At 52.9% G+C, this 13,357-nt stretch overlaps 1 protein-coding gene across 1 annotated transcript in view; it reads right to left on the bottom strand.

Moving 5' to 3' along the window:
- PA2G4 (proliferation-associated 2G4) overlaps positions 1–13,357 on the bottom strand; it is a 164,896-nt gene that overhangs the window by 86,669 nt on the left and 64,870 nt on the right. Inside the window, exons 9-10 of the mRNA XM_069653769.1 lie at positions 6,744–6,877; positions 5,991–6,085 (exon numbers count right to left, since the gene is read on the bottom strand). Of these exons, the coding sequence (XP_069509870.1) occupies positions 5,991–6,085; positions 6,744–6,877 (229 nt within the window). The remainder of the gene's footprint in view (positions 1–5,990; positions 6,086–6,743; positions 6,878–13,357) is intronic.

Raw genomic sequence — 13,357 nt, forward strand, 5'->3', positions numbered from 1 at the left:
GTGAAGAGCCGCAGAGGGGAGGGAGGGTTTGCATGTGAATCCATGCCAGACCCATGCTGGAGAACAGTTACAGGTAAGTAACTTGTTCCTTCTCCAGCATGGGGTCTGGCATGGATTCACATGCTCATGAATATAAGAATACATAGCAGTACACATGCACAACCACGGGAGATGGCAAGGCTCAACATTAAGCAACTCTTACCTCCTCACCAGGCCCACCTTCAGGCGAACCAGTTGCGCAGCACTGCTTGGCCGACCCTGGACTCCTCCCTGGAATCAGTCGCTGCAGTAGAATCTCGTGAAGGTGTGCGTCGACCTCCACGTAGCAGCCTTGCAGATGTCCAGCAGGGGCACACCAGACAAGAACGCCGTGGTAGCAGCGATCGCTCTGGTCGAATGGGCTCTCAGATGGCCGGGCAACAGTCTGTTTCCCAACCAGTGACAATGCATGATGCAGCTAGAGAGCAATCTGGAAATGGAAGCATTCGAGAGGGCCTTCCCTTGGTTCACAGGTCCAAAGTTCACAAAAAGCTGTGATGTCTTCCGAAAACTTTGTGCGGTCCACATAGCACTTCAGCGCTCTAGCTACATCCAGCGAGTGCAAAGTCCTCTCGGCCGGCAACAAAAGCGTCAGGAAGAAACCTGGCAACACCAAGGGCTTGTTGAGATGGAAGTCCGACGGCACCTTGGGCATGAAGGCGGGGTGCGTCCTAAGCACCACCCTCGTCTCGTGGAAAGTCAAGTATGGAGGCTTGCAGAATAGGGCCTGGATCTCTTCCACCCGTCGTGCAGAGTTGATGGCCACAAGGAACGCTGTTTTCCACGACAGGAACTTCAACGGCGCCGAATGCAGAGGCTCGAATAGTGACCACCTCATGAGCCTGGTCAGCACCACATTGAGCTCCCACGCCGGGGCTGGAGCCTTCACCAGCTGGAACGATCGGAACAGTCCTTTCATAAATTCCTTCACCAGGCGATGAGACCACAGGGATGAACGCCCTGTAGTTAAGGTGCATCAGGAAATCGCTGCCAGATGTTTCTTGATGGAAGCATGCGCTAGTCCAGCCTTGGCCAGCGACAGTAGGTACGGTAGCACTTGAGGGGCCGTAATCCGTAGGGGGTTAATCTGTGCACGGCACCAGACAGAGAACCTCGTCCAATTGTGTCCAATTGTGTCCGTAGCACTTGGGAGTGGAGGACGCCCTGGCCTTTGCAAGAACCTCTCTGCAGTCCGTCGGGATATCGTACCCTGCAAACTCTAGTGCTGCAGGAGCCAGGCCTGCAAGTTCAGCGACTCCGGGTCGTGATGAAGGATGGCACCCCCTTCTCTGGAGAGAAGATCTGCGTCCGTCGACAGTTTGATTGGTGGGGACGCTGACAAGTCCAGAAGGTCCGGGAACCAGATCCGTCTCGGCCACGCCGGTGCGACGAGGATCATCCTGCACCGGGACCCCTTGAGTTGGTTGACGAGTCGCAGTAGCAACGGCGGGAACGCATACAGGAACAGGCCGTCCAAGGGGAATGAGAAAGCACCGCCCATGTTCCTCGGCTGGGGAAACCTGCTAGCGAAACTCTGGCACTTGGAGTTTGTTGCCGTCGCGAACAGGTCGGTCTGGGGTTTGGCCCATCGTTGGAAGAGTCGATCGACCTGATCTTGACGCAGTTCCCACTCGTGGCATGAGCGCAGCTCCCTGCTGAGTCAGCGATGGTGCTCTTTATCCCCGATTGATGAAATGGTACCAGAAACATCCCCTGGGCAACGGCCCAATGCCACAGATCCTGGGCTTCCGTGGGATCTTGTCCTCGAAACTGCCCGCCGCTTGCATCCAACAGGCGTCGAACTCCTTCCTATAGAGGAAGCATCCGTCGCCTGCATAGGCGCACCAGGTAGATGCATGATGACATCCCGAGAAGGGACTTGATGGACCTCACCTTGGCCACGTCCGTGGCCAGCAAAAGCTGCACCTTGCCCAGGATGGCCTTCGTCCTTTCCTCCGACGGCGAGGCCAATCGTGCTACTGCATCGAACTTGACTCCCAGAAACAGTGCGACCTGCGACGGAACCAGGTGGGATTTGGGGAAGTTTGAGAATCCCAGGTCCGTGAGCAGCTTGATGGTCTTTGCTGTGTGCTCAACGGCGAGTTCCCTTGTTCTTGCCTGGATGACCCAATCGTCCAGGTAGGGGTAGACGTGGATCCCCTGCAGGCGCAGCCGCGCCGCCACTGGTGCCAGACACTTGGTGAATACCCTGGGCGACTCCAACCCGAATGGAAGGGCCTTGAACTGGTAGTGCCGTCCTTGGATCAAGAAATTGAAAAACTGTCCTTTTAGAATGGGGATGTGAAAGTACGCATCCTCCAAATCCAATGACGATAGGAAGTCGCCTTCCTCCAGCTGGCCCAGCATGTGCTGGAGGGTGACCATCCGGAACTTCTGTGCCTTGATGTACTTGTTTAAATCGACGCAGGTCCAGGATGGGACGCCATCCTCCCGTCTTCTTTCTGACGAGGAAGTACCTTGAGTAAACTCAAGAGTCCCAAAGAGGCTCCGGGCCGAGCTCGATGTCTCCTTTCTTCAGCATCGCCCTTACTTCCAACAACAGTTGAGGGACGTGGTTTTCCTTCCTGGCAATGGGAGGAATGCGGGGGCACTTTAGAAATTCGAGTGCCCGTGGGCCAGGGCATCCATCACCCAACGGCTGGTGGAGATGGACTCCCACACGCTGAATAACTTTGCCAGCCGGCCTCCCACCAGGATGCTCAGGTGGGGGCCCAACGCTACAGCCGGTTCAGTCTTGTTGGCAGCGGCCTTGCCGCCTTGGCCTCCCTGGCGACGGCGAGATCCACCCGACTTGCCTCGTCCTCTGTAGGCCTCTTGTGACGAGGAGCGAGCCGCCTGACGTTACGTCAAGGAGCCACCGCCGAATCCTTTGGCGGCACCTTGCTCGCCTCCGGAGTTACGAAAGGGCGGCCGTCGTTGCTGCATAACTCCCAAGGCCTAAGCCGTCTCCGTGTCGGTGTCGGTCTTGATGGCCTTAAGCGACTCATCCACTGTCTTTCCAAACAGATTGTTCCTAACAGATTGTTCCCGTCAAAGGGCATGTCCAAAACTTTGGTCTGCACGTCTTGGCGGAAATCTGTCACCTTGAGCCACCCCCTCAGTCGAAGGCAAACGCTGTTGCTCAACTGGCGGAACCCAGTGTCAGCAATGTCCGGGGCTACCGATATGGCGTGGTCCGACACCACCTCACCCTCCTATAGGATCTCCAGGGCCTCTGCCCTCTTGTCTGGTAGGAAGTCCAACAAGGGGGCGATCTTGTACCACAACTCCCTGTCGTAGCGGGCCACAATCGCTAGGGCGTTGGCCGCCTTAATCATAGTCGCCGCAGACGAGATGACTCGCCGGCCCATGGCATCGAGTCTTCTTTCCCTCGCCGTCCGGTGGGGAAGTTGAAGCCGATGCCCCGCCGCCTCCGAGATGACCAAACTCGGGCCGGCTGTGCCCTAAGGCACAAAGGGGTGACGTTGGGGACCCGGCACTTCTCGTACTGTTCTCTCTTGGCAGGCGTCGTGGATGGGTTCTTCAAAAGTGCAAGTCCCTCGTCCCAGATGTCATCCAGCAACGGCACCGCGACGTTGGTAGAGTAAGCCTTCCTTCTTCTGTTCTTCGGGGCAGAGCAGGAAAAGCTTGGATGCCCTGGCAATCATGGCGTGGAAGGAGCCAATTTCGTCAGGCAGGGAGGCCCGAGGGGGTGGTGATGGGAGGCCCATCCTGTCACCACCACCGTCGTCACCCGTCCCCGTCGTGGCCGTATATGTTCCCGTGTCCTCCCTCGGATCAGGGGAAGATTATGGAGGCTGAGAGGGCTGGAAGGGCAGGGGTGGATGAACTCTCCTCCTCGTTTGGAGGGCTTCCCGACGGGCCCGGTTCTGCTGGATCGTCCGTTGGGGGTAGAGGCAATCTCTGCATAAGGTTTGGATTGCCATCAAAATGGCCACCGAGTTGTCCCGTGGCTCGGGATGCGACGGGCGCGCTGGCTGCTCCTCCACGGGAACCTCGTCGGCACCACCGTCACTCTTAGTCCTCGTCGTCATTCCTCCCGTGGGACTGGACCTCCTCAAACTTCTTGTTGAGGCCCTTCACGACTTCAACCAGCTCCTCCTCGGAGGCTGTATCCGTGTCCGTAACAGCCACCGCCCCCCCCTCCACCGGGGTCTTCTCGATGGGCTGAAGAAAGGATTCCCTCCACGGTGGCAGGGAAACTCTGGGCCCCGAGGTCGCCTCCACTAGGGTTGTCTCCACAGGCTTCGCCAGGGCCACCGCGACTACCTCAGTAGAGGCCTTAGCCGGGTGAATCAAGGCCAGCACCACATTGTGCGCGCTTAAGGCCTTCACCTTGAGGAGGGAGAGGGGGGGGGGAAGAAGACCGCCTCGCTCCCCCTCGGCTGGTTCCTTCAAGATCGACCAGGGCCTCTGCAGAAGCTTAGCCGGGTTCTCGGATTTTCTCTTCCCCGAGCCAGAGCGTTGGCTCGTGGTTGATGCACCTGTGAAGGTGCGCCCTGCCTGGCAGCCGAGGAGCCTGACTATTCTGCGCTCCCGGTGCCTGCAGATTCATTGTGCTTTGCCTTTTGTTGGGCCCCTGTCGCCGGAGCGCCCTCACAAGACCGCTCAGACTTCTTCTCACCTGCTGGGCTGTTTCCTTCCAGCCAGTTGGCGAGACTGGTCAAACGATCCCTCATAGTCCGATCCGTCATGTTCATGCAAAAAGCACAGTCCTTCTCCACGTACGTTTTGTCTCCGTGAAGGCAGAGGCATCTCGAATGCTCACCTCCGTTAAAAACACGTTATGTAATCTGCATCCAGGGCAGATCCTAAACAGCTTGGATCCAGGTGGAGCTTCCCTTTTCCTGGGCCATGTCCATGTGGTAGGACTCAGAAACTTCTGGAATCATCCAAGAAGCGTAACTCGACCAAAACTTCGCCCTTGAGGGGGGTAGAAATTTCCAAAACGGGTCCCCGTTAATCGCAAGTAGAAACGGTGGAGCTTGAGGCTCGATTGACCGAAAAATGAGATAAAACTCTGAAAAAAGCTCGAGAGCTATAGTACGAGGACTCCCAACACTTGAATGTGCAGTAAAAATCTGAGGATGGCTGCCTGGGGAGGGGCTTAGGGAGAGGGCAGTATGACCCAGAGACCAGTGATTGGTTACTACTAAGACAGACAGACAGATCAGAAACTAAGCCGATACTGATTTTTTCTTTACCAAGGATTCTCAGCCCGACAACAGGGAATATTCATGAGCATGTGAATCCATGCCAGACCCCATGCTGGAGAAAGCATAATTCACAAAAGCAGTAAAATATGAATGCCAGTCAGGGAAGGAGTGGTCAGAAGTTCACTCACCCAGGAAAAACAAGAAATATCTCAGAGTCCAGCAAAAGTGCTGGGGTTCTCATTAAAGGGAATCACAAACTGAAAATTCTCCCCAACAGTAGCCAATGTAGGATCAGCAGTGAAAGTTCTGACTAAAATGATAAAGCAAAACCATACGTGAAGCAGTCCATGCATAAAGCCAGTTTGTCTGCACAGCATTTTATCTGGAAGAAGGGAAAGGATTAAAGTTGCACTGAAATGGGCATCTGTGCCTGCAGAATACAGGGGAAGGAGTTCCAGACTGGAAACTACAGACATTCTGTTCTCATCCTGCAGTGGGGAAAGCAAACCCTTGAGTGCAGTGGAAGGCATGGCAGGTTTAAGCAAATATTATGCAGCCTAAACATTTTCTGTAGGAATGTAATGGTTCAGTAGAGTTTTCACAAGCAAATGTTGCACACTGCAGAAATGTAACAACGCTTGTAGAAAACAGACAAATTGTGGATGCTGTGTGGACAGCTTGAGTCACTCATACATTTTCTATTTTAGGATGGATGCGCAGAGGTTCGAGAATAAAAATGAGCAGAGGTGGTATAGCCTCAACATCATTACTTACCCTCCTTTTCATAGAGGACATTGAAGGGCTGGAGCAACTCGTGTTTGGCACATTCGACCACACCCATCCGGGCTTTCTTCTCATCTTCAAATGCCCTACAGGAGAAACAGCAAAACAAGTGAAAACAAAGCATGCTGCATCAGACCACACAGTTTGCAAAGCGAACATTGAACACTATTAAGGGAACAGCGCATAATCCAGAAACTAGAGATTAGAATGCGGACACATTAGAAATGGGGATGCCCCTTCATACTATTGAATCATACTATTGAATTAATCAGACTGAGCCTCAGTTTGGCTTCACAACTCCCAATTGGAACTGCAGTCACATGCCACATGGACTAACACTGGTAACTCTCACCTCAATAAATGTCATCAAGCATACACTAACTAGAGATGCGGAGTAGCAAATATCAAAGGGTTCGTTTCTGTATTCCATTGTGTTTTATGCGTACATGAGTGTCATGTTTGCAAAGCAAAGTTGGGGATTAATGGTGACAAACTAAACTGGCGGTGACTTACTTTCTGAAAGCCCCATGTGGAAGCTGTATTGCTAAAGCCAGGCTATCCTGGAGATGCTGCACTAGAAAGTAGCAAAGACATCGGCCTCACTTTCCTGTACCCAAGAGTAAACAAGCTACCCCACTTAATCTCCTCTGATCTGGCAGATATATCCAGAGTATGAACAAGCAGATAACTTATTTTGCTGCCATGATGTAGGAATAAACATCACCTCAGCCAGATACACTATACCTGAGAGTAAACGGCATGGCATCGAACCGCCGTTCCACCTCACTGAAGAAGGCACGGGAGGTTTTCATCTTTAGGCCATATTGCTTTGACGGGTCCCTTTTGTATATGGTCGTCCTTTGTCCAGCATCCTTAGCCTGAAAAGCACAACACTCCAATTTTAAACAGGCCCATAATTAAGCAGCTCATGGACATGAAATCTAGCTTTGACTGATGCCTTGCAATTGGCATTGTCCAGGTCAATGCCGAGCAAGGCACAAGGAAAGAAATACTGCGCATTATCTTAGTGAGCCAGCAAGTGTGCAGCATTCCAGCCACAATTTGACCCTGCATTCAGACCAGAACTGCTGCAATGATGCTCAAGACAACAGTACTACAACAAAATACAAAGGTTTGATAATGCAAGCCCCTTAAAGGCCTTGCAAAAATTACTTGGAACGTTAACAGGACAAGAAACAAAGTCTGTGTTGACAGTCCCTGCAAAAATTACAAACCAAGGGGGCGTAAGTGTCATGAAAGGACAACTGCTCTGCAGAAGTACAGGAATGCGAAGCAGCGAAACCGCCTTCTCAACCCACACTACTACTACTACTACTACTACTACTACTACTACATCAGCAGCGGTTCCAATCAAAAGGTAAATCGGGCATAACCCGACAGGTATACCCACTTTTGGTAATATCTTTAGGAGGGATGTGAGCTGGTAACGGCAACTCTAATAACTACAATGGTTTAAAAATGAAAAATGCCCAATCAAGGTTCTAAAAAGACATTTTTAGATCAAATACAACAGCCTCTGCACAGTACCTAAGCTTCTGGGCACTTTTGCCATGGTCAAACCAGTGACAGGATGTTAGGAGTCTGATACCACTGGCGTCGAGCTGATTCCAAGTATGGCTCCCGACAGGTTTGAGTCAGCGTGTGAGGTGCCAAAACAATAGCTTCAGCAGGTGAAATCGGCGAGGGAGTACACTTCTAAAAACACTTTTGCGCTACAAAAATGGCCACCATTCTCGCACGGCTTGCATTGCGCATGCCCAGTGTTTCTATGGCAACCTATAGTATAAAGAGACTGGTTTTCCAATCGGCTGACCCATCCTTCTTACACAAGTTGACCAGGTGAGCTGGAATGTTTGCTAACTCGACACATCAGGCTACGCAGAACAATCAGTTTAGTTTTACGGGCGAGTCAGTGCGGACTGTTTCATTGATGGTACCACTCACAACAGTCCCCGACTTTACGCATTATAGCTCAGCATACACGAAGCAGCCGAATTGTGCCAGAAAGGTCCAACAAGGAAAACGTTACTTACCTGCAGCTTTTGTTCTCCAGCACGGCTCTGGCATGGATTCACAGGCTCATGAATATTACCAGTCAGGCCGGGAATCCTCAGTAAAAGAAAAAACAGTTGCACTTTCACTTAGAAACTTTCTTTCTCCTCTAAACCAATCACTTATCTCTGGGTCATACTGCCCCCAGCCAATGACTGCCCTCGCCTTAAGCCCCTACTCTGGCAACCATCTTCAGATTTGGTAGCACGTTAAGTGGTTATATGACCAAGAAGAGCCGCAGAGGGGCAGGAGGGAGGGTTCGCATGTGAATCCATGCCAGACCCATGTTGGACAATGGTTACAGCTAAGTAACCTGTTCCTTCTCCAGCATGGGGTCTGGCATGGATTCACATGCTCATGAATACAGATAGCAGTACAAAATTACACAACCGTGGGAGGTGGCAAGGCTCAACAAAAGCAATTACTTTTTACCTCCGGAACAGGCTTACCTTCAAGCAAACAGCAAACAGGCTGCGTAGCACTGCTTGGCTGACCCTGTACTTCAATCGGTCGACGCAGCAGAATCTTGTGAAGGTGTGCATGGACCAGATGTCCATCAGGGGCACACCCGACAGGAACTCTGTTGCAGCGACCGCTTTGGTGGAATGGGCTCCGAAGGCCAGGCAGCAGTAGGTTTGCCAAGCAGCGACAGGGAGGGATACAGCTGGGGAGCCACCTGGAGATGAAAGCCTTGGGCAAGGCCTTCCCATGGTTCACAGGACCAAAATTCACAAAAGGTTGCAACGTCTTCAAAAAACTGTGCGTGCCATAGAACTTCAGAGCACGAGCCACATGCAGCGAGTGAAAAGTCCTTTCAGCCAGCAACTAAGATTTCAGAAAAACCACAGGCGGAATTCTGACGGAGCCTTCGGCATGAAGGAGGTCTGCAGCCCCACCCATGTGTCATGAAAAGTCAGACACGGCTGTTTGCTGGAAAGGGCCTGGATCTCACCTACCCTCCTGAAAGAGGTGATGGTCACGAGAAAAACAAACATTCTTCCACGATAGGAACGAGGGGGACCAGAGGCATGGGCTCAAAGTCCCCCCCCTCCCCCTATCCTTGCCCCCCACCCCTCCCATGAGCCTGACCAGTACCGCATTGAGCTCCCATGCTGGAGCAGGCGCCTTAATCGGCAGGAACGATCGACATAGTCCTTTGAGGAACTCCTTGATGAGCCAGTGTGACCAAAGAGAAGACCATCGTGGAGACCTGGTGTAGCGGGAGATAGCTGCCAGATGCACCTTGATGGAGGCATGAACCAGCCCCACCATGACCAAGGACAAGTACAAAATCTGCTGGGCCGTGACCCTCAGAGGTTCATCTTCTGCATCCGGCACCACGTTGCGAAATGTTCCCACTTGTGCACTTAGCACTTGAGTAGATGCTATGGCCCTGGCAAGGACCTCCCTGCAGTCTGCCAGCAGCTCATACCTTCCAAACTCGAAGGCTGCAGGAGTCAAGCCTTCAGTTTCAGCGATCCTGCGCCGTGATGTAGGATTTCGCCTCCTTCTAGGCAAGCAGATCCGTGACCGACAGCTTCACCGGGGGGCGACGTGGACAGGCCGAGGGGATCAGGGTACCAAATCTGCCGCGGCCACACAAGGGCGACGAGGATCATCCTGCATCAGCACTGTTGGAGTTGATTGATGACTCGCAGCAGGAGAGGCAACGGCGGGAATGCATTCAGGAACAGACCTTTGCACGGGAAGGAAAATGCGTCCCCCATGCTCCCTGGCTGGCAGAACATGCTGGAGAATCTCTGGCACTTTGAACTGGTTGCTGCAAACACATCGATCCGGGGTCTGCCCCATCTGAGGAAGACTGTCTACTTGATCCTGTCGAAGTACCCCACTTGTGGCAAGAGCGCATCTCCCTGCTGGGGGTGTCAGCAATTGGGTGCTTGACTCCCACCAAATGGAAGGAATGAGGAACATGTCTTGAGTGACGGCCTAGTGCCACAAGTCCTGGTGTAGAACATCGTGGTGGTGTCCAAGAACACCCGTCCCTGAAGGGCAAGGTGGTGAGGAACGACTTGAGGGCCCAGAAAATTGCCCGTAGCTCCAGGACATCGATGTGGAGATCCCTCTCCTATGGTAGTCATAGGCCTCTGGCATGGAGACGTCCGGTGTGGGCTCCCCAACCCTCCAGGGAAGGGTCTGTGGTGACCGTCTCCCAGTACGGGGGGCTCTGGAAGTCTACGCCCCCGGCGATGTTGGCGCGCATGCCCCACTACCTTATCGCTCGATGGAACTCCTCGTTGAGAACAATGTCTGCAAAGCTTCCGGACACCTGGATCCACCGAGCGGCCAGAAATTCCTGAAGAGGTTGCATCTACAACCCGCAGATCGTACCAGCTAGATGCATGATGACATGCTGAGAAGTGACTTGATGGTCCGCACTGTGGCAGTCTTCTGTGCCAACAGCCGGTGTACCATGCCCAGTTGGTTGCTATTCATCTTTTCTGATGGGGCAGGCAGGAGACCATGTTGAGCCCGTCCACCAGGAACAGCGAGTTCTGCGATGGGACCAAGCAGGACATTGAATAGTTCAGAGAATCCCAAATCCTTCAGCAGCCGGATGGTCCTCCCAATGTTTTCAACAGCTACGTCCCTGGCCTTGGTCCGGATTAGCCAGTCTACGTACGGGTACACATGTATCCCTTGTAGGCGCAGATGGTCTGCCCCTGGCACTTCAGTCCAAAGGGAAGGGCCTTGAATTGGTAGTGCCTTTCTTGAATTATGAAGCACAGGAACTTCCGATGCTTCTCGTGAATGGGGAAGAATGCATCCTCCAGATCCAGCGACGTGAAGTCTCCTTCCTCCAGTAGGCCGAGCACATGTTGCAACATGACCATCCTGAATTTTTGGGACTGGAGGCGTTTGTTGACACTGCAGGTCTAGAATGGCTTCCAGTCCCCAGTCTTTTTACGAAGAACTATCTGGAGTAGACTGAGCCGATTTGCAACCCGCTCTGTTGCCCCTTTTCTTAGCAGAGCCTGTACCTCCTGCAGGAGTTTAGGGATGTGATGCTCCTGCCGGGCCACCGTTGGCATCCGCTGACACTTGTCCATGGACAAGAGCGTTCAGCACCCATCAGTCGGTGGAGAGCTTTTCCCCACTCGCTGACAAGAGCCACCAGCCGGCCTCCCACCGGGGTGCATGGGTGGGCACCAGACGTCCTGGCTGGTTCAATCCTGCTTCAGGGCCTGCATGCCGCCTTGGGAGCGATGACTGCCACCTCCATTGAAAGCCTTGGAATGGGCGTTGCAGGCCTCTTGGGTCAGATTGGGAAGGTTGACGGTACGAAGAGGATCCTCCGTCGAAAACCTTCAAAATTCTGCCAGATTTTCCACCGAGGCACGAAAGGATGGCTGATGCAGCGAAGAGTGCCCAGGTGATGGGCCGTCTCAGTCTTAATGGCCTGCAACTATTAGTCAATGGCTTTCCCAAAGAGGTTGTTGTCAAAGGGCATGTCCAGCACCGGCGTGTGGACCTCTTGACAGAAATTGGTGGCCTTCAACCAGCCACGACGACTGAGGCAGACACCGTTCCCCATCTGTTGGAACCCTGTGTCCACATGTCCAGGGCCACAGTGATGGCATGGTCGATGCCACCCCGTCCTCCTGGAGGATCTCAAGCGCCTCGACCCTGTCTCATCGGGCAGCATTTCCATCTTTCCATCATATCTGGCCAGGATCGCAAGTGCATTTGCTGCCTTGACTTGTCACCGCCGAATAGATCACTTACCTACCCATGGTGCCCAACTTCTTCCTCTCACTGTCTGGGGGAATGGAGGCTGAAGATGAGTGATTAGAAGATTGCATTCTTGCTGCTGCTGAGACAGTCTGGTGAGGGTTGCAACCGTAGGCACTTGGGTGCGGACTCTGGCACCCGGTACTTCTCCAGCCTATCCCTCTTTGCCGGGGCGGAGGCTGGGTTTCTCATCAGCACCAGGCCCTCATCCAAAAAGTCATCAGGAGAGGCACGGCTAGAATGGTATACCTCTTGGACTCCCGTCATTGGTAAAGGAAACCTTCCATCTTGGTCTCGAGCTCAGGCGCACAAGCAACTATGGTGTGGAACGACCCCACTTCGTCCGGGGAAGAAGCCCTCAGCGTCCGCGCTATATCCCTAGGGGTACGTGCGGTGTTGATGAGGCAGCGTAGGGTGCAGTTTTGTCTGTCCGCCGCACCTGCCGCATCCTCTTCTGGATCTCCGACACCAGGGTGTGGAGAGCTGAAAGGATGTCCATCGATACGTCCATCGGAGGGATCTAGGGTAGGCTTGCTGGGCCAGCGGCCATGTCGTCATTCTGCCACGTCCAAGAACAGGAACAAATAGCCGTGCCCTGGAGAACGGTTGAGGCTTCTTCATCCCCCCCCCCGTCCCCCACACCCTATATTGCATTCTGAGGGGGTGGCCGGGTCAGCCCCTTTCACCTTACAGAGGGCAGCCGCCACCAGCTCGATCGTCCAGGGTGACTGCCTGGACCACCAGGGCCTTCAGGGAAAGGTCGGACACCTTTCCCTGCGCCTTGGTCTTCTCCTGCAGCTTCCCAGGGATAGCAGGTTTCCTCTGAGGAGCTGGAGTGATGACTGGAGATGGAGGCAGATTGAAGGCGAGTGTGCCCTGCTCATCGTGGGACCTGCTTGCGCAGCACCCCGAATGCGGTGCTTGGCCTCGTCTTGAGCCCCTACATATGGAGCACCATCAAAGGACTTAGAATACCGCTCCTCGGACCAGCCGGTCCTGGGTGAGACATTGTTAGGCAAGAATTAATGTAGTAACCCTGTGGGAGCCTACACCACCCTGGTCCTCTTGGTATTAGGCAATCCACCTATTGGTATAGGTCTGTACTACACAAGGTGGTAGTGCGACACAGCAGCAAGACTTACCTCCAAAGAGGTAAATGTGAGCTGTAGCATCAAAATTCACAAATCCAAGTATCCAAATAAAACTTGAGTTTAAGGTTTTGTAGTAAAGTATTTATTCAACGTTTTAAATAAGTATACTTTAAAAAGGGCAATGTGCAACCATAAAAATACACTTCAAAATACTTTCTCAGAATGAAGTCAAGCAAGTAGATGCTCGCTTTATACATTCCTACACCCCAAGGTGACTTAACTAGGACAAAAGTGCCGAAAAAGTTTCAAATGTTTTTTTTAAATGGGGGTCGTCTCCCCCCCCATCCCCGTTTTCCTTTATAAAAACACTTTTACGCACACTAAACCAAAAAAAATAGGAAAGCATTCCATTCTTTTTTTTTCAGCCCTTTTGGATTCGAA

Source organism: Ambystoma mexicanum, chromosome 3q (assembly GCF_040938575.1).
Source record: "Ambystoma mexicanum isolate Mex_15411 chromosome 3q, UKY_AmexF1_1, whole genome shotgun sequence".
Lineage (NCBI taxonomy): Eukaryota > Metazoa > Chordata > Amphibia > Caudata > Ambystomatidae > Ambystoma > Ambystoma mexicanum.